A 20,931-nucleotide genomic window follows, 5' to 3' on the forward strand; every position below is an offset into this window, starting at 1 on the left:
TTCACATTTATTAAACTTTTCCCATAAAAACAGTTTAGTAAGTCTCCATCATCTTTCATGGAATTTCAAAAAAAAAAAAAGGCCTCAATAAAATCCTTTGGACATTTCCTTTAGGGAATACCTTTTTATTCAAACCTTTAAAAACATTTGTCTTTTTCTTGCCAGTAATTAAAAAAAAAAATCAATACACATGAGAGTTTTAGTAGCATGATAATGACTTCAAGAGGAGTGCTGTCCCTTGGCTTCTACCCTTGGTCTTTGCTGTGCTCCTCCCAGGAGCCTGCATTCCCCGACCCTAGGACAGTCTTGTCCTTAGATTCCTTGGCTTGCTTCTCTGCCAGCTTCTTGAACTGCTCCTTCTCTGTGCTTTGCTCCTGTAGTTTTACCCACCTTCCCTCTCTTTGCCCAGGATTTCCTTTGCCGCCTCCGTTTCTAACAGGGCCTCCCTTTTCCACAAGGGGCCTGATCTACATGATTTCGGAGATGGCTGTCTTTTCGAATCCCTTCTCCTCCTCTCAGGGGTTGGCTGGTTGGCAAGTGATCAAGGCACTGCCCATCAGGGTACCGCCGGCTGTCTGGGCACAGTCATTGGTCAAGGGATAGACACCTGACCCACGTTGGTCCAATCACAGTCATTCCCAGAAAGCCCCAGAAAGAGACACTCCCCTTTCATTGAGCTCACTGGCTCCAAGGGCAAATGTAGCCTTCGCTGCTTCTGCGGGCTGCGTCTGCTGCCATCTGGGCTCGTCTGCCTGAGGCTGAAGCCGACGTGGAGGATAACAGAGGTAAGAGATGGAGAAAGGAAGCAGATTCTCAGCTAGAGAGTAGATTCTAGAATATGGATTTCCTCCAGTGTTTTGTTTTTTGGTGGTGTTTTTGCTGTTGTTTAAACTGGTTGCATTGGACTTCCCTCCCTTGCAACAAGAGAAGCCTGGATAATATTTCTTCTGTCTGGCAAGTCCAAATCCCTTCTGTTGTTCAAGAACCAAAGCTGTCCCAAACTCAGACCAAAGAAACACTATATGCTGATGCCTGCAGGTTCTATTTTCATTGAACCGAGGGAATCAGACCAAGAGATCATTTTGCTTCAGACTAGTAGAATATGACTGAATGCAAATAGTGATTGAGAAGAAGGAGCAAACACACTTTGTCCTCCGTCAGCGTCATCTCCAGTCTCGGCTTGGCAAAGGCCGGGGTGTGTGAGTGGTCTGCACACACGCCGTGACCCCCTCTCAGCTTCCATGGAACTGTCTTATATTTGAAGCCAAACTTTGGAGCCAAAGCCTGATAACCCAGTGAGTCAAGCACTCCTGTCACGGTCACCTGTGTCCTCCTGCACAGACTTGATTAAATGTCTAAATGAACCAGGAGGTGTAATGGCTTCAGAAATGTTTAATTCACTCAAGCTAAAATGTGAAACATCTTGGGTATTAGTCCCATTGTTCCTGCCTACAATGAATAAAGACCTCACTATATGATGAAGAAATGTATTTCACAATTAAGAAATGTATAGCCCAGCATCAAGAAGAAGGGAATTGTCTCATGTAACAAGAAAGCCAGAAGTAAGTTCACTGGCTTGATGATATAAACGAGGATCTAGGCTGTGTTTAAGTCTCAGCTCCATCACTCTCAGCTTATTGGCTTGATTCGCTTGTCTGTTCAAGGTTCTGAGATGTTCCAGTCTGGCAGCACCCAGCTTAAGAAGACGAGACTCCTTGAGAAATGGCTGAACCCACGACTGGGGCGGGGAAAGTGTAAGATAAGCTGAGAGCTCCTTGTGGTGCCAGAATATAAAATTATGTTCAAAGAACGATGGGGCCTGTCAAAAGAGTGTAACAGCCAGCTTGTAAAAGCTTTTGTTGGCCAAATTTGGGACAGTCTGAGCATCAAAATAAATAATGATAATAGATTATAAACAGTTTAATAAAATAGAAATCCATAACTCCAAACTGATATAAAGAATGAATAAATACATAACTAGGGAGAAAACAGAGCTTTTCCTTATGGTAGGATGCTAACTAATAAACATGGAAGGAATGATTGGATTCGAAAAAGTCAACACTCGGCAACTGTTATAGTAATAATTAATTCAGTCAAGAACCCTCAATGGATACTGACAACCAGTAGGTGGAATTTTGATGAGGAACAGGATAGTAGCATGGTCTCAAAGTACCTTTCCACAAAATGCCCATTAAATACAAAGGGAAAAGGAGCAACTTTACAAATGGAAAAATCTAGTATAATCAAGTGTTGAAAATTAGTAAAAACACCAATGGAACAAATAAAAATCTCGTAATATCTGATAGGATGCAGTGAAAAGAAAACAGCATCACTTCCATGGCCTCTGTACAAAAAAGCATAACCGGAACCTGATTATGAGAGGATATCAAACAAACCCCATGTGATGGACATTCTGTTCATTAAGTGGCATTTAACCTTTTAAGATGCTGTGCTCGTAACCGTCAAGGAAGGAACTAGGAGCGCTTCCCAGCTGAAGAAAACTGAAGAGACAAGTTCACTAAACTGAATACAGTATCCTGGGCTGCATCTTTTTGTCATAAAAGACATTATTGGGACGACTGGTAAAACATGATGGGGATCTGAGGATTAGATGATAGAATGCTAACCCCTAATTTTGATGGCTGGTTCGCGGTTGGGTAGGAGAATGTCCTCGTTGGTAGGAATTACGCACTAAAATAGAAACGAGGGGGCATTGTGTCAGCAGTGCCCTCGAATGGTTCACGAAGACACGTTCTTTGTTCTCTTCTTGTGGCTTTTTTTCTAAGTTTGAAATTATATCAAAAGAAAAAGGAAGCAGGGCTGTTTCCTCCAGAGCATCTCTTTTCATTAAGGGAGAGAACATTGCTAAGCAGCTCCCCAGCGGCGAGGCCTCGCTGGTCACACTTGAGTCACATGCTGTTCCTCCAGCTGCAGAAGAGGCTGGGAAAGTGCGTTTGTATTGTGGGAAGTGGACTCTCCCCACAAAGAAGGAGGAAATGGGCCGGAGGATGGCAGCTCGTAGGCAGCCAACAGTGACTACCTCGGTCTGCAGTTTTCATGTGGGATTTAGGCCCTTTCAGAACCCAGTGCCGTTAGCAGCAGTGAATCATCCAAGGACCTTCAGCTGTTTGTTCTTTGATTTTGTGGCCGGGCATTATTCTAAGGATTGGAGACCAGATGACGAGGGTATTTTCTCAAGAAGTGCATAGGGGAGCCTTTCTCGAACTCATATTTATAGCACAATAGAATCGGAGCAATGATTGCGTAAGCCTGGGGTATTTTGAGAGCACAGATGAAGGGCGAGGGCACCTACAACACCCTTGTAGGGAGGGGGAGGCCGGAGGTTGGGAGTGATGAGGATGGCAGCTGTGCTTCCTGCTGACATGGGGATAAACCGCGCACAAGTTCACGCTGTTACATTTTAGAACATGTGTCCTTCCAATGCTGGTGCAGAATCCCACCCAGCTATGGCAGCCCCACGCAAGAGGCAGTAACAGGGCGCCGTGTGGGGGACTCTGGGCAAAGGGAACAGCTGGAGGAGCGGGCCGAGGTGGGGGAAGCTTGGAGCGCGTAGAGGGACCTGTGTGCTGTGCATCTGGCTTCCGAAAAGGGAGCGGCAAGCAAGGTGGGTGGGGGCCGGGAAAATTAAGAAACTTCACTGCAAAGCTAAGAAGCTTTGACTTTCTCCCATGTGTGAACAGGGAGCCCCTGTTCTGTAGACGAGAGTGCACGGTGAGGCTGTGTTTCTGAAGGGTCCAGCTGAGCAGTGTGTGGACAGAGTTCGTGGCAGGGACACTCACCAGGAGACCATTGTCAGTCTGGGCAGAAAGTGTTCAAGGTGAAATACAACCTTAGGGATGGAAGGAAGAGGCGATGGGAGAGAGGACTGCACGGAGTGACCATCAGAGGGGAAGACGGGGTGTCAGAGAAGATTTAGGTGTCCCGTGTGCAAGGTTGGTGTCATTGGTAGATACCAGAAAGGCAGGCACACACTCTGGGTGGCGTCCACTGGGGTCTGTGGGGCATCACTCCTGTCCACGATGGTGTGGACAGAGGCACCAGGACAAAATCAATCAGGCATCCCTCTGGGGTTTCAACAAAGAGGAGATCTTGTATTCCATAATCTTTCTTTCCCGCTATCACCAACCCCTGCTGAAAACTCTTTGAAGGCTCCCCATTGCTTTTAGGACAGAGACCAGTCTCTTCTGTTGTCCACAAAGCTGGTGACTCTCTTGTGCCTCAGTATCCATCCTCCCTCTCTAGACCTGCCACACCCATCTTCTTTCAGTCCCATTCATAGTCACCACTGTATCTCCAACAGCAATAAGTAGCTATGGAATAAACTGGTGCTGCTTCAGCCACAGGGCCTTTACACATGCCGTCCATGCATCCATCTTTAACCGTCTTCCTTTTGCTCTTTGTCTACGGAGTCTGCCGCCCTTTGGATCTCAGTTCAAGTGACACTTTCCCAGCAGTACCTTTTTGACGCCCCTAATTAGGTCCAATCTCTTTCCTTTGCTTTATAGACATGTTTCCCCACCCCCCACCTTTATAGCATCCATAGAAGCAGTAATTTTACATCGCCTTGTGGGACTATTTACCCGAGGGCCATCTCCTACACAAACTATAAAGTCCAGGGGCATTTTTCTTTCTATGAGCACTGTACCCACTGTACTCGGCGTGGGAATTGGAGCTCTGAAGTGCTCAGTGAGTATTTGTGGGATGAATGAATGAATGAGGGAATGAGTGAGGGAATATTCTCTTGGTGCTTCAGGAAGGGCTGAGAAGCAGGTTATGCTTCAGAAGCACCTTCTAGGACAGACAGAATTTCAGTAGAAGAAGTTGATCTTCAAGGAACCAGCACAGAATGGGGCGGGTGGGGGGAAGGGGGCCTTGATCAAAAGGAGTTTCCGAGTGTTTAAGAAAAATAGGCAAATCGAAATCTAGAGAAAGAAAGGGTTTTAAGACCAGAAAGGCAGTTAAGCCAAGTGTTGGAAGGATTCACACGTCAGGGTGATGACTTGCTTCTTCACTTGAGAGGCGCTGGGGAGCCAGGAGGGATGGGTCCGAAAGCTTCTCTTTGAGAAGATGGACAGGGCAGAGAAACAGGGTGACTGGAGAGAGGAGCTGGAAGCAGACAGCCACCTGGGAAGGATATGACCATAGCATCCATCCAGCTTGCAAAGCACATGAATAGAGGTATTGTAGATAAGAGGATGTGAGCAGAATTTGGAGGTGAAATTAAAGAAATTGGGCAATAGATTGGCAGTTTAAGAAAGGCCAGGATTTCCCTGGCAGGCCAGTGGTTAAGACTCCGAGCTTCCAGTGCAGAAGGCGCAGGCTCAATACCTGGTCAGGGAACTTAGATCCCACATGCCGTGCAGCGTGGCCACAGGAAAAAAAGGAAAAGGGAAAGAGAGGCCAGAGAGGCCATGTGACTGGACTGTGAGCTCCTAAGCCTCAGGGTTTTTTTCACCCTTATATCCCCAGTAGAAAAAGAAATGTCTTTCCTCCAAAATTGTGGGCAGAAAATGAATTTGGAGGCTGTAAATGGATAGAGAGGCTGTAACAGAGAGACAGCCTCACCCACTGAGCTATTCTGTTTGGCTCATTCAGTGTTTGATTGGCAACATTTACAAAAGGGAGAGATTTCTCATAAAATCCGTATTTCTTCAGGTCGACCTGCTCTGGTCACCATGTCCCATGTGGCACCCGTTGGTTGAGCTTCTGTGGCCCTCTTTGGCTGCTCCGAACACTCTACCTGGTCTTACTCCCAGACTCATCACCTGCCTGGGCTCTGAGAACACCTGAGTTGCTGCTCCCCAGTTCCCAGGAGGCTGCTTGTAGGTGTCCCATGAAATACAACACTCTTGGTCCCATCGGTGCTCTGGGGGTACCTGGAACTGGGGGATGGGGCTTCTGTCCTCAGGACCTACAGACCCCAAAGGAGTCTCATGAGACACAGGTGATGAAGAGGCACACCAGCATTTCCAGTGCCTTCTGCCAGCACCAGCATTCAGGGTGTTGGGGCAAAATAGATGCTGTGAAATGACTGTCAGGTGTAAATAATGAGATCAGGGTATATGCGGACTTCATTAAACTTTTATTGATGTACTTATCATGCCAACATTTTTTTATTTAAAATTCAAATTCCATTTGAAAAGGAGGAAACAAATGATTGTTGGGATCCCAGGCTGCTCCTGGCGGAGCCCCCACGTTCACGAGAAAGCACGCACATCCTACAGCTATGTGATTTGATCACTCAGAGTTGCATTCTGGGAAACTCCTCCTAGAGAGCCCTAGCAGGATGTCAACTATGTCTTTCGATGGTAGCTGGGAAACAACAACAACAAAAACAAAATAACTGCATCCTAAGACGTCTCAGAACATCTCCAGCTTTGAAACTATTGACCCTCAAGGATCCATCACCACCCAACCTAGAATATATGTGTGTGTATATATATTCCCACTGGAAAAAGATCACGGTTCTTGTTGCTTGTTGGCTGTCTCGCCAGACTGTTAGGGTGACCGCGGCACACCTGGCTCTCCTTCGTGGTGGGATCCCGTGGATCCCGGCCATGGGTGGACAGCCCTTCAGGAGCGTTTGGACTTGCTGCACGTCGGGCACAGAAGCTGACCCTTGGTGATGATGTACGCCCGGCCGCCCAGCTGCTGCTCGCAGCCCTCACAGACAAAGTGCTTTCGGTGCCAGGCCAGGTCTTCCACGCGCTGGTAGTCCTCTGAGAATATTATCTGGGGAGGGGAGCAGAAGAAACGCACAGCTCAGGTTCTGTCCCTGCGAGACAGGGTATGGGGCACCAGCCGTAAGATGGTGGTCCCTCCTCCCCCGTTCTTGTTTTGACCTTTAAATGCCTCAGTGGAGAAATCTGACATAAATCTCAGGCAGTAAGTACGGTACTTGGTGAAGGTCATGGCTGCATCTTAGCTTCTCTGATGGAAAAAAAAAAATCCTCTGCTATTGGCAGGTTTTACTATCTTAGTATCTGTGATGCTCTGTGGGCCAAATCCACAGCCCAGTTGTGCTCTGAAATGGAATTACATCCCCCAGTGAAGATGGCCTAACGATAGCTGAGCGACCAATGACCAGTCTTCAAGAGCAAGAACACCCAGAGTCACTTGGGCTTGGAATAAAGTAACAGTTTGGAAGGTGTGTAAGGTCTGGTGAGGAACCAGAGATCAGAACAGTATACTGGTTAAATGTGCCTTCTGATTTGGGGGTCAAACAGGAAGCAGGTATGAGTTTTCACTTACATACTTACCAGCTGCATGACTTTGGGCAAATTACTCAACCTCCCTGTGCCTCAGCTTTCACATCTGTAGAATGGGGAGATAAATACTACCCGTCCCACGGGGTTTTATGAGTGCTGCATGTATTGCTAGAGATGGCTGGTAACGGAGACAAAGTCAGTGCTGTGTGATTACCATTGACCTCTGTGAGCTGCACTATTCTCAGATGTCAAGTGGAGATACGGATTCTCTCTCCCTGAAAGGCTGTTGTGAGATGTAAACGGTACCTCACACACAAAGTCTGTCGCACATTAGGATGAGGTGTTGTTACCGCAAGCGTACTGCTGTCCTCACAAAAATGAGGTGGGTGGGGCCAGGCCTCTGACAGCCCTGTTCCTTCTATGAGGTCCTTGCTCACATAGTTATGAGGTAGGAGGATTACAGGGTCTTGACTTCACACGGAGACCAGCACGTGGGAGACGGGAGGGGCAGATATTGGCTCAAGTGAGGAAGACGTGTCTAACTCTTGTGTGTGCCAAAGATTAAAGCAGTGAGTTTCCCGTCACCAAAGGCAGGCAGGCAAGTTATTATGGTCATAACTGTTATTGTCACTATTCACATACCTTAGGGTTCCTCTAGTCTCAACCCACACTGGAGAGCTGAACCCCTTGCATAGCATCTCTAGCTGCTGGATTGTGTTATGCCGCAGGGTTTATTGTATCATCTTGTGTTACATTACCCTAAGACTCACAGCAGCTCCCATTTCTTAGTTACTCGGTTGGGCCCCGTGCCAAGCATTTTCAGGTATGATCTCATTTGTCCTCACAGCAGCTCCATGGGACGGGCACTGTCACCCTCCCATTTTATAAGTGATAAAACCGAGGCACCGGAGTTAGGGACCTGCATGCCTCACAGATGCAGAGCCAGGTGTGAATGTGGGCCATCTGCCTCCTGGCCACACCCCATAATGTTCTTTTGAGCACTAAGTGCAGGGCACTGTGCCAAGGATAAGACTTGACAGGCCCTATGTGTCCGACCCATCTCAACAAGCCCAGGGGTGGGAGCTAATTTCTGCCCCATTTTGCAGATGGGAGAACAGAGGCTGAGAGCGTGAAGGGGGATCTGAGCCTCAGTTTTCCTATATGTGGATCACATCATTGTGAAGCCATACACCCCTGGGCCTCTGGGTCCTTTCCTGCCGTCACGGAGGTGCCCACCCCACTGTCCACCGCCGCGGGTCCTCACCTCGTCGCAGCCGGAGCACCGGGGCCTCATGCTCTCACAGTAATGACGGCCACACCAGGGCGCCCCGTCCTTCCAGAAGTAGATGAGGTCCACCAGCGGCTCGGAGCACTTGGTGCACACGAAGCAGGCAGGATGCCACTGCTTGCTATAGCCCGCCCTGTCCGAGTAGACCACGGGGCTGTCGGCAGGGGCCACACCCTTGCAGAGCTCACAGACCTGGAAGGGTGGGAGAGACCCCCCAGGACACAAAGTAGTCAGGAGCGCATCCTGACTGGGTTCAAGTTGCAGCTCCAGTTTCTTTACTTCCTGGGTGACCTTGAGCAAGTTACTGTACCTCTCTGTTTCTCAGTTTTCTCATCTGCACAGTGGGATAATAAAAGTGCCTACTAGGTGAGGACTAAAGAAAGTATTTGTCTAGCATAGTGATTCTCACTCTTTTTGTTCCCAGAGCCCTTTAGACGCTTAAGAATTATTTAGAACCCGAAAGAGTTTTTGTTCATGTGGGTAATAGCTATTGGTATTTACCATATAAGAAATTAGAACTGAGAAAAAAGTTAAGTAACTATTAATTCATTAAAAAATAGTAAACCCCAAGTGGGGAAAGCAGGAGGGGTTGGGATGAATTGGGAGACTGGGATTGCCATATACACATTACTAATAAGAAAAAAAAATACAAAAAAATAAAAAAATAGTAAACCAACAGCATGTTAACATAAATATTTGTAATTAAAAATAACTAGTTTTTCCAAAACAGAAAAATTGAGTCAGAGTGTGGCACTGTTTACATTTTTGCAAATCTCTAATGACTGGCTTAGCAGAGGATTTCTTGATTCTTATAACTGCTTTAGCTTTTGCATTATGTAATTTTCTTTGAAACATATGAAGAAAATCTGACCTTAACACTGATTAGAAATTGAAAAAGGAAGGTAAGCATTTTTAAATAGCTTTCCTGATAACTGTGGACTATTTTCCTTCGCCATTACATCAAAATATGACAAGTAGTTGTTTCTCAAAGGTTAGTTAATGTGGAGTCTGAAACCCTATCAACCAGCCTTTCATCCTAGCTACAATAAAACCGACTGGTTCACCTTGTACTTTGAATGGATCTTTTACCTATGTAGGATTAATTAATTAATTATTTAATTTTAGGGGAGCTGCGTTGGGTTTTAGTTGTGGCATGCACACCTCTCTCTAGCTGAGGCATGTGAGCTCAGTTGTTGCGGTGCATGGGCTTAGTTGCCCCACGGCATGTGGAATCTTAGTTCCCTGACCCGGGATCAAACCCACGTCTCCTGCAATGGAAAGCGGATTCTTTATGACTGGACCACCAGGGAAGTCCCTGTAGGATTAATTTTTAATAAACTTAAAATTTTAGGACAGTTTTCGATTTATAGAAAAATTGTGCAGGTAGTACACTCATATACCCAATACCTGCTTTCCTCTCTTCTTGGCATCTTACATTAATATGGTGTCCTTGTCACAATCACTTAACCAATATTGATATGTTATTATTAACTAAAGTCCAGACCTTCTGCAGATGCACTCAGATCCTACCTACTGTCCTTTTCCTCTTCTGTGATCCCATCCAGGAGCCCACATTACAGTTAATGATCCTGTCTCCTTAGGCTCCTCTGGGCTATGACAGGTTCTCAGACTTTCCTGGTTTCTAATAAGCTCGGAGGAGTACTGGTCAGATATTTGGTAGAATACCCCTCAGTTGGGATTTGCCTGATGTTATTATCATGACTGCCCTGGGAGGAAGACCACAGAGCTAAATGGGCGTTCACATCGCATCCTATCCAGATGACATCTTCACTCCATAAAATCTTTCCAGTCATCTTGGAGCTCTCACCTGCTGCCATTTCCCCGGGGCAGGTGCATGTCCAGCTCAGGTGTTTTGGCTCCTGACTGACACCCTTACGGAAACCCAAGAGAGTTACTTTTCCTTCTAGACTGTCTCCCTTTTAGGGAGACCTATATTTTCCCCTAGACTTGGCAAAACCCAGGCTCACAGATTCAGTGACTATTGAGTAGCAACAGCTGACAGGAGGCAAAGCTGACATTTGAACACAGGCCAAGCCTGACCGCAAAGCCAAGGTTCTTTCTACTCCACGTTGTGGCCTTTCATCAGTGTCGGTGAAAGTATAGCCAAACCCGGCCTCTGTGTGTTCTTGTAGGACCCATCAGATTCGAATGGATTTTACATTTGAACTCCAATTTAGTGAAATGTTTTATCCCCAAAAGGAATTTCATTTTTCATTAATAGACCCGTGTTATGGACTGAATGGTGTCCCTCCCCCAATTAATATGTTGGAGCCCTAACCCCCAATGTGACTGTACTTAGAGATGGGGTCTTTAAGGAGTTCATTCAGGTCACACGAGCTCATTAGGATGAGGCCCTAATCAGATAGGACTGGCGTCCTTATAAGAAGAGAGCCCAGAGACGGATGGCTGTCTCTTTCTCTCACTGGGTGTACACAGAGGGAAGCCATGTGAGGACACAGTGAGAAGGCGGCCCTCTACAAGCTAGAGAGTGGGGTCTCACCAGAACCCAACCCTGTCAGCCCCCAGATGTTGGACTTTCAGCCTCCAGAGCAGTGAAAAAATACATTTCTGTTGTTTAAGCCACCTGGCCTGTGATATTCTGTTATGGCAGCCCGCGCTGACCAATACAACCTGTATTACAAAAAACCCTGTCTTAATTATATTGGGTTGGCTCAAAAGAAATTGTGGACATTTATTTGCTCTCTTACTGTATAAAGTACCTATGTGTTATCATTGATTTTGGCTCTTGGTCCACAGCACCTGGCCCTCTACAGAAAATGTTTGCTGACCCCGGCTTGAGATGAACACTCTGTCTTACGAAGCACTAATTATACGTCAGCCCAAACAGACATGCTTATTCTTTTGCTACGTAAAGATGAGCAGGCATGTATTCAGAGCCTCAACACTTACTATTCCTTATATACGTTAACTGCATACTTAATATATTCTTGTAGATGAAGAGGAAATAAAACTTTAAATGGTGAAAACTGGGAAAGAAAACCAAATGACAAAATACGTCCAGGTGCTGACAGTGGTCCCTAAGCACACTCGTGGTTGAGCACACGTCCAGGTGAGGAGCCTGTTTGGTTATTTGCTCCTGGCTGCCTGACAGTGATGTTCCTTAGAACGTGCTGGGTTTGTGGTTTCAGTTACACCCACAAGCCCACAAGAATGACGGGTGTGAGTCCTTCACCAAAGTGAAACCCTGTCCCTCTGCATGTGACTGAGCCCCAGCTCGCCTGGAATGCATCAGAGGGTCTGAACCAAAAATAGGTGATGGGGGCATCCCTGGCGGTCCAGTGGTTAAGACTCTGCACTTCCACACCAGGGGCCATGGGTTCGATCCCTGTTCGGGGAACTAAGATACTGCAAGCTGCACGGGCGCAGCGAAAAGTTAAAAACAAACAAAACCCTAAAATAGGTGATGGATCCACAGTCATTGATTGTCACATGTCCAGAAGTGCAAGCTGTCTGGCAAGGGCTGTTTGAGAACCAAGTGAGTTTTCTGTCTGTCTTTCCACATTTCACAGAGTGAAATTTCCAGGCCCTTTCCTCTGACACAGAGGGGGCTTACTGTCCATCCACCACACCTGGTCGGGTATCACCAGGATACATCAGTGGGGCTCCTGACTCCAGATTTCCAGATGTGCCTACCACAGAAGTGGGGAAGGGGAGGGGTATGAATGCACCTGGATGTGTCTGTGGGGTACCGGCAGGCGTCTGTGATCCACAGAAGGACACAGAGGAATGTGAGGTCAGAAAGCCAGTCTGGGGGTGATGACGGATGACTCTGAACCATGGGCTAGGCGTCACTCTGGAGGTGATGGGGAGCCACCGCTGGTTCTGGAGGCCAGGAGCGCCGGGGTCTGGTTTGCAGTGTGGGGAGATCATTCTGGGAGCCTTTCTGGGGGGTGTTTCTTCCCTCCTTACCCCCCAGCATCCCTGGCTGTTCACCCTGTTACCATCAGCAGCCAGTCCATTTTTAAGCAAACGGTGTCAGTGACATTTTATGAAAACATGCTGTCCAGGTAATGTCCTGTCAGCACGCGTCAGGAACCTATTTCTTCTTGCCTCTGAGCTATTTTTGCATGCCCCCTTCCATGTGGCCTCACAGGACGAGAGATCTGACAGTGTCCTGGCTCTGTGAGCCTGGTGGCCCCCCAGCCATCAGGGGCAGCCTGGCAACCAAGAGTCTGACTGCCCAGCCTGCCTGGGTCCTGTGAGCCTGCCTTTCTCTGCACAGACTTATCCTCCTACCATCCTTGGAATGGAGGGTTACAGTTTCTAAATTGCAGTGGGTGGTTGAGAGGGGGGCTGGCTGTGTGACCTTGGGCAAGTTACCCCGCCTCTCTGTGCCTTACTTTTTTCTCCCGTCAAATGGAATAGTACTAATAATACTGACATCACAGGTCAGTTGCATGGATTAAATGAGATAATAGAATTAATGAACTTCATAAGGGTTCAGTAATAATTAGCTAAAATCTCCTGTTATCCCTACCCAGCCACCCTCATAGAGGGCTGATGAGCTAGATCCGTTTCCTAAGGTGACGAAGATGTCAAAGACAGGATCTGCTTCTGCTTTGGAGGCCTGGGTTCCTTTCAGTAGCACCATGAGCATGTAGATTGGCAGGAGGTCATTCCTCCCACGCATGAGCTCTGTGTTTTTCCATCTCTGTTCTCTCCCTCTGTGCAAGGCCAGAGAATCAAGTCATATGAGTTTCATCCTCTGTCACTACCCCAGACTTGGCTACAATCAGTGCCCAGCTAGGCGGGCCTGCTCCTCTCCCTCTCCCATCCCCCACCCCCTCTAAGACAGCATTCTCAGCCTCAAGTCTGCCCCAGCATCCTTAGAGGGCTGTTCAAACAGATTGCTGCACCCCCCTTACCCCGGAGTATCTGATTAGTAGGTCTGGGAAGAGGCTAGGAATTTGCAGACTCCCAGGGGACCACAGTTCGAGACCCACTGTCATAGAATGTTTAAACATGACCTTATATAAAAACTCAGCAAAAATGACATCACCAATTAGGTTCCGTTACAGCAAAAGCCAGTTTGAATTCCTGGGATGCTTAAATTCTAGACTATTTTGAAGAAAGCCCAATGTAGGCATTCCCAGGCAACTTCCTCTCTGTAGGAGACAGTGTGGTCAAGCAGAAGTCCTTTGGGACTAGGATAAAAGGCATAGAGAAGAACATCGATCGTTAGCGTGTCAGTGGAGTCTCATTCAGACTCCCAGCTCTCTAAAATCAGAGCTTCCTCAAGGGACTCTGTCCAGCCTCTGCCATGTAACCTAGTTTGCAGACTGTTGTCCCCTCTGGGGAGAGGAGCTGTAGCACAGACCCGTCATAGGTAGAACACATGTGACGTTTCTCCTGGTGCCGCTGAAGTTTTGTCCTGCCCTGTTCAAATGGTGAGAGGTTCTTCATCACAAGGGTCTAAATGAAAGAGCTTGTATATTCTGTACTTTGGGTCTTTGTAAACACTTGCTTTGCGAAAGCTGAGGAGCATTCTAGATTCAGCTGCCTCCAAAGCTCAGACCCTGCAGGGCTGGGGTTCCCTCCGCCGTGATGTGTGGAAATGACGCCGGCAACCTCTTGAACCCTCCTCTAACCAACACCCGTATTCCCTTCCTTTGCATACGTTCCCGCCTTAGTAACTCGCTTCTGTAGAACAGAATGTGGGGGAAGGAATGCTGTAGATCCCCGAGGTAGGCCATAAAATGCAACATAGCTTCCGCAGACTCTTTCTTGTGAGTCCTGGGGCCCCCATCTTAGAGCAAGCTTGCGGAGGAAACACAGAGATAGAAGGAGAGGCCGGGGCCCCTGCTGGTCCAGCCCCAGCTGTATCTGTCTTCTGAACATCAAGGCCAGACGTCAAGGACAGAGACAAGCTATCCCGCTGAGCCCTGCCCAGATTGCTGATTTGTGAGCAAAACCGACCTCGGTGTTCTAAGCCACTGCATCTCAGGGTGGTTTGATGTGCGGCCAAAGGTTATCAGGAGCAGCACACGTGGGCATGCAGATTTTCAGGCTTCTGAAATGGAAGTAACCAAGACAACAAAGTGTTTCAGGAAACAGCAGATTCAGGTCAGTGGCCCCGGGTTCCACGGCCAAAGGACTGTCTCCAGGGACAAGCCGCGCTGGCTTTCAGGGACGGATCCGCAGATAATTGAAAACCCTGTACACCAGCCATAATCTCTCTTGCAGGGTGGCCAGCAGTTCCGTCCCAGTCATGCAGTTCTCTTCTGGAAGGCTCTTATCCAAAGGCCTCCCCAGTCTAAACCCAGATTGACTCGTGAAAAGCTCACCATTACAATATAGTAAATATTGACACAGGGCCTTGAATTCAGGCGCTGGGCTCTTTCCAACACAAATACTCAACAATTTATTTATAAACAGCATCTCTCCATTTCCTCTTATGGCGATTATTCACCATCTTTGCTTTGCAGCCTCACGTATCCGGGTGTGTTTTTGTTTTTGTTTTCGCTTTTCTCTTTTTTTCTGGCCCGGTGTCACAGCTGGCATCTTCAGCCTCTTGTGTCCTGTTCCCCTACACGGGCATCTTCCCGAGGTTCCCTATGGTGCAGAACGTGTGGGCGGGTGCAGGCACTGTGGTTAGGGTCCCGGGCTTTGCACAAGATCCTGCCATAGCTTCGTCTTGGGGGGATCTCGGATGAGTCAGTCACCTCCCTGAGCCTCAGTCCCCTCATTTGTGATGTGAGGCGGCCCTGATCGTGAGTAATGCTTGGCACGTGTGGTCACTGCTGTGCGCCACTCCGTGCTTTGCCTCCTGCATCTTCATGGGGCAGGTCCTTGAGGAGGGGATGGTCTGCCAAGCGAGGTAGAACGTCCGGTGTTTGTAACCGAGTCTCCTCACTGGTTGTCTGGTGAAGGGGGAGGCTGGGGCCAGGAAGGCCTCCTAAATGCTGCACTTGGAAGACAGAACGTCAGCCTGGGGAGTTCTCAAATCCGGCTCTGACAAGCGTGTTCCTACAAAGCGACGCTGCTGAGTAGGGACAAGGCTTACATGTGGTCGCCTCTGCTGCAATGGCCTCACAAGATGTCTGGGCTGCACGGGGGGCTCTGGAAGTGGGAGCTTCCGTTCTTTGGAGTCTGTGCGGGGTTTGGGGTGAGGCAGGCCTGAGGTCCAGTTGTGGCTTCACGGCTCACCAGCTAGACGGCTAGGGAAGGGGATCATGGACCTTTGCCGGGTCATTCGTAGGATTGAGTAAAACAACTGTGTGAAGCCTCTGGCACAACCTAGGTCGCCAGTGAATGGCAGGTGACACCACCCTCAGCATCGTCTGTCACTGCCACCGAGTAACCTCCGATAGCAAAATAAAATTGGATAAAGCCTGGGTAATTCATAAAAAGCAAAAAACATTTCTTATGGTGGTTCTAGTTCTAGGGTCAGCAGACTATGAGGCTGGCCAAAACGTCTGTTTGGGTTTTTCTATACCGTCGTGTGGGAAAACCTGAAGGAACTTTTTGGCCAACGCAGTACATCCTTGGGGCCAAATCCAGCCCGCCCCCGTCTTTGCAAATGGAGTTTTATTGGGACACAGCCTTGGTCACCGGTTGAGATAGTTGTCTTTGGCCACATTCGTGCCATAAGGACAAAGGAGAGCGCTTACGAACGAGACCTCATAGCTCGAAAAGCCTGAACTATTCACAATCTGCCCTTTATCGGAAACGTTTGCCAACCCCTGTTTTAGTGAAATATTACACAGCCCACTTTGGGGGGGAAAAACAGATACTCACGAAGCCTGATGTGGCAACATGGAACATGGCAAAGTATTTATAGTGTGAAAAAGTGGGGTAAAAATAATTTTCTGTGGAAAATAAAATCTCCTTTATGTCATTAAAATATCTCTGCGGTAAAGAAGGAGGCAGATAGAGGTTGAGGAGCCTGGTGGCCGTGGCGGTCTGGGGGGGCTGCTTCATGGGCCTTTCACCCTCTGCCCTCCAGCTCCGGCGGGGCTCTCGGGCCTGGGGGGCTGGGGCGGTGGTTTCAAATTCGCAGAGAGGGGCTGGCAGGAAAGCCAGCCTGCCAAGCCCAGAGCCAAACATCTGCTTGGACCGAGCTGTGGAAGTCCCCTGCCTACAAGTATGTCCCTTGTTGGGGCTGGACTTGGGCTGAGCTGCCAGCGGCTGTAGGTTTCCATCTGCGAGGCCGACCTCATGGGAGGGAGGGGACCCAGGCCTCCTGTCCCTCCTCTGCGCGTTCTTGTGGGGAAAGGGGGCAGGGGGGCTACACTGTAATCTGGGACCAAATTAACACACTTTACGACTTCCAGCAATGTCTTCACTTCTTTCCATCTGTTCTCCTTTTAATCACTTTCTCTGGGGCCACGGCTTGGCCGTGAGGCGAGAGCTGGGGTCTTCCGGCAGGAAGGAAAACTACGAAAGGGTGGAGATGACATTAAATGCTGCGTCCTGGCTGGCTTTCCTCTTTCTTCAGTTACAAGTTTGGGGCGTAGGGAAGGGCGGAAATTCCTGGGCAGGATGACCATGCCCAGGAAATCTGTAGAGTTACTTTCTGAGAAAACATCCAGTAAGCTTTGTAAACGCAGGGAAATGGTTTGGTAGAGCTGTTCACAGTCCGAGCACTGAGGTCTGGCATCTGTAGGAGCCATCCAGGTCGGAGAGGTCGGGCGTGGGGCTGGGAGAGCGGATGTGAGGCCCTGCTGTGCTGCTGTGGCGTGGTCCGGGCTGCTGGGGTGGCAGCTCCCTGGCCACAGGATGCTTCGAAGCCCCAAGACCCGCGAGAACCCATGGTAGGCAGGGTTAGGGTGGGGCGGGCGAGTCCTTCCCTTGTGCCTGGCTCCCCCCCAGTTCTTCACCGGGCTGGGTTGTGAGTTATTCCACACACTGCCACTCACCCCAGCAAACATGAATGCACGCACCCTTGCCTTGTCCTCACCCTGCCAGGACCCCACAGGGCTGGTGATGCAGAAGGACCTGGGCTGGAATCTCACAAGTAAGCTTCTCTGTGTCTCAGGCTCCCCATCTGTAAAATGGGTATAACAACCCCAATCTCCCTCACGGGTTGTTTGGAGGATTCAAAGAGATGAATAAGCCTGCTGTGTAGTAATGATGCCCCACCACGCTCCCAGCTCCATGCACACACAGGGCGCGAATAATCAGGGAAAGAGAGGGAGGCTAAATGTTGGGCTTTCCACCTGGCCTCACTGATTTCAAGGGCCTGCTTTGGGAGTGATAGCGGCCAAGTTAGTACCTGGGATTTTTCTGCCATGGTGTTTCCTTATGAAGAGGGATGACTCTTAGGGCATTTCCCGTGCTGCCGCCTCTCCTAACCGCAGTCAGGATGACACTTTCAGGGACCGGCCCTGAGGTAGGCCTGGGCGGCCGCAGCTCTGGGGTTCATGCCCAGATGTGCCATGACGGATTTCGGGCCGCCCGTCCTGTCATGGGGCCCGTGTGAAGGCCTGGGGCTGGGGGCTGGGGGGCAGATCTGAGAACTGTGCTCGGATCCGAGTTCCTGAAGAGCCCTGGCCGTGAGGATGCGTGAGCTCAGAGCGCGCTGCTCCGGCCACCCAGCCGGCCCACCGCTGTCCGCCTCCACCCAGCATTCAGCCTGTGGGTGGGGATTCCACACAGGAGACTTGCAAAAGGCTTTTGGCAATAACGCTCCTCTGGTCTGGACAGTCTGGTGGAGGGGCCATTGCCCAGATCTGAGCTCCTCCCAAGATCTCCGAGGAAGGACATCACTGTAACAGGCCGCCCCGCCGTAGGACGGAGCTGTGAGGGCTCCTGGGAGAACGGCCGTGGGGTGTAGGCTGCCGGCGGCTCGGAGAAAGCGGGGCTTGTGGCCTCCGGCTGCCGAGTGTAGAGGGCAGTGCACCCCAGGATGGGGCGGTTGGGGCAGGTATAGAGCAGTGGCCTATGTTCTATGCCCGTGTTCCACAACTCCCCGTGGAAAAATTAAGGAATTCAGGAGTGCCGTGCAGTGTTCTCAAAGCTGGACTCCCGAAGCTGGGAGGCTACATAAAGTTAGAAAACACCATGTTAGCCTCTCCTGGACCCACCCTATCTATATACCAGATTGGCAATGTCATTTGCGCTGAGCTTAAATGTCAGGTCATTTTTAACCCTCTTTGGCAGTGGCTCTCAAAGGATGGCCCCCAGACCAGCACTGGCATCAGCCTAGAGACTCGTTCAAAATTCAGATGCTCAGGCCCCACCTGCACCAACACATCTGGGGTGGGACCCAGGCCTCTGGATTTTAGCCAGGCTCCCAGGCAACTTTAGTTTCAGAACCACTGCCGTAGCCTCTTAAAGGCTCTGAGAAGTCCAGCCCTAAGGAAACTCGTTTTGTTTTGTTTACTCCGATGGCCCCTTTACACGGCCAGCATGGCCCGTTTACAGCTTCATATCCACGAGCTTTCCAGGAATAAGCTTTGGGAAACAGGAAAGATGGGCTTGGGGGCTTACGGAGCTGGTTCAAATCCCATAGCCTCTCTTGGGTGGTTGGGAGCTTTACATCAGATACCCGCCTGCTTAGCGCTGTCCTTGGTCCAGAGAAAGCCCGCTAAATGATAGCCACTAATAGCCGTAACAACGTCACCATTAGGGTGATACAGTGTGATAAGTAGCTCCAGGGTAGCACACTTCACATGTCCTTCTTTTTGCCGCCTTTTCTTTCCTAAATCGCTGTTCAATCTGAGGTGCCAGCCCTATGCTCCCTCCCTGTGCCTGGGTTCTCAAGTTGAATGCCCTGACTGCTTCTAGCAAAGTTCACTGCCCTGCTCAGCAGAGCAAAAGTCAGGCTTTGTGCCTGATGCTTGGCTCTGGTGACGGTCCTATCTGCCCTTTTACGAGAACAAGGGGAGCCCAGCACCCACGTCCCCTTGATATGCTGCCCCCTGGGGTTGGGCAGAGCCGTTCAGGCAGCAAGCCCACGGCCAGGCCTAACGGCGGGGCTGCCAGGGACATGCCGTCTACCATCTGGCAGGCTACTTAGCTATCTTAATAGGATTTGCTCCCGCCTCCAAGGAGATAAACAGGAGTTAATGACAGATAACAAGCAGGGTTTTATAACTCAGCATCACGCGGTAGAAATAGTATCAGATCCAGCTTCTGCCCCTTAGAAACGATGGGGCTTCAGATAAGCCACCTATCTCCTCTGAATCTCCAGGCTGGTGAAATCCACCTGCCAGGTAACGGTTCAAATTAATCCCAGACCTGGAAGTGGTGAGCATAGCATGTGGCACAGAGCAGGGGCTTAAGGCACGTGAAACTGAAATTTCACCGTCCTCTAGGGCAAAACGGCCACCTAAGGGGTCCCCATCTTTTGAGGATCAGTTTAGTTTGAACCTTCATTGGTCCATTCCCTTGTTCACTTATCCATGGATCACGTATCTGTCAAGCACCTACTCTCTATCTGATATCAGTGGCATGTGCTGAGGACACAGAGGTGGATGAAACAGGACCTCGGCATCCAGAGCAGGTGATAGACTGAGTCTACTAATGACGTAATTACTTATCTTGTTAAGATTTGGGTTAGGGGAAGAAAGGAGGAGCCTGTCTTGCCCGGCCAGCCCAACCCACCAACATCAGCTTCCTTCAGATGCCCTATTTATTGCCTGGTCTTGCCGTTTAAACGCTTCCAAAGTGTCGGCGCCATTTCCTCGAGCTGACTGTTGCCAGGGCCCTGGGATCTCAGGCTGCCTCTGCCCTACTTCCATGCTGTCCAAACACATGGGCTGAGTCCAGGATAAAATACGTGCTTAGATCAGCACTCCTCTCCTGGGAATGGCAACGGGGAAGTGTCACAGACTCAAAGAAGCTGCCTTCCAACTTGGAATTATGTAGTGATTACGCGTTAAAGACAGATGGCTGCTGGAGGGTGGGCAGAGGGCGGGGCTGGGGAGGAGACTAGTTTAGGAAACACGGTAACTGGATCTAATTGTTTTTAAAAGCTCCTGAGATATGAGTTCTTCCTGAGAGACAGGTCTTTTCAACACCATCACCAATTCGTGCCAATTTCATTCTTTTGTCTTAGAGTTCGTTGGATGGCAGTGCCAAATGAACGTGCCCGCAGGGCGGAGGTGGAGATGCAGGATGCAGGTTTTGGATAACAAGTGGGAGTCACTACAGAGAAGAGAGAGCCGGCCCTCTTCTGGATGCAGTGGCAGCATCGTTTGGGCTGGCGTCCCCTGGGCTGTCTGGCTCACATGGGTGACTGCTAGCCTGTTCCCAGCAAGGCAGGTGATCTGCTTGGGGACCCTATGGGTTGGGACTTTGATCTCCAAATGTCACGTAGAGACATGAGGCCTCTTGGCTGATGGGGTTTGGGGCTGGGGGCCCATGAAACTTAGCAAACAGCCCCCTGTGGCCCCAATCTCCAGCCTGCCACCACTCCCCACGGCCCTC

General features: G+C 49.5%; 1 protein-coding gene across 2 annotated transcripts in view; it reads right to left on the minus strand.

Moving 5' to 3' along the window:
* Positions 1 to 6,084: 6,084 nt before the first annotated feature.
* LMCD1 (LIM and cysteine rich domains 1) overlaps positions 6,085 to 20,931 on the minus strand; it is a 57,689-nt gene continuing 42,842 nt past the window's right edge. For both annotated transcript variants that reach the window (XM_057705704.1, XM_057705705.1), the window contains 2 exons: positions 8,494 to 8,709; positions 6,085 to 6,753 (listed from right to left, as the gene is read on the minus strand). In XM_057705704.1, the coding sequence (XP_057561687.1) occupies positions 6,595 to 6,753; positions 8,494 to 8,709 (375 nt within the window). In that variant the 3' untranslated portion in view covers positions 6,085 to 6,594. The remainder of the gene's footprint in view (positions 6,754 to 8,493; positions 8,710 to 20,931) is intronic.

Source organism: Hippopotamus amphibius, chromosome 13 (genome assembly GCF_030028045.1).
Source record: "Hippopotamus amphibius kiboko isolate mHipAmp2 chromosome 13, mHipAmp2.hap2, whole genome shotgun sequence".
In the NCBI taxonomy this organism is placed as follows: Eukaryota; Metazoa; Chordata; class Mammalia; order Artiodactyla; family Hippopotamidae; genus Hippopotamus; species Hippopotamus amphibius.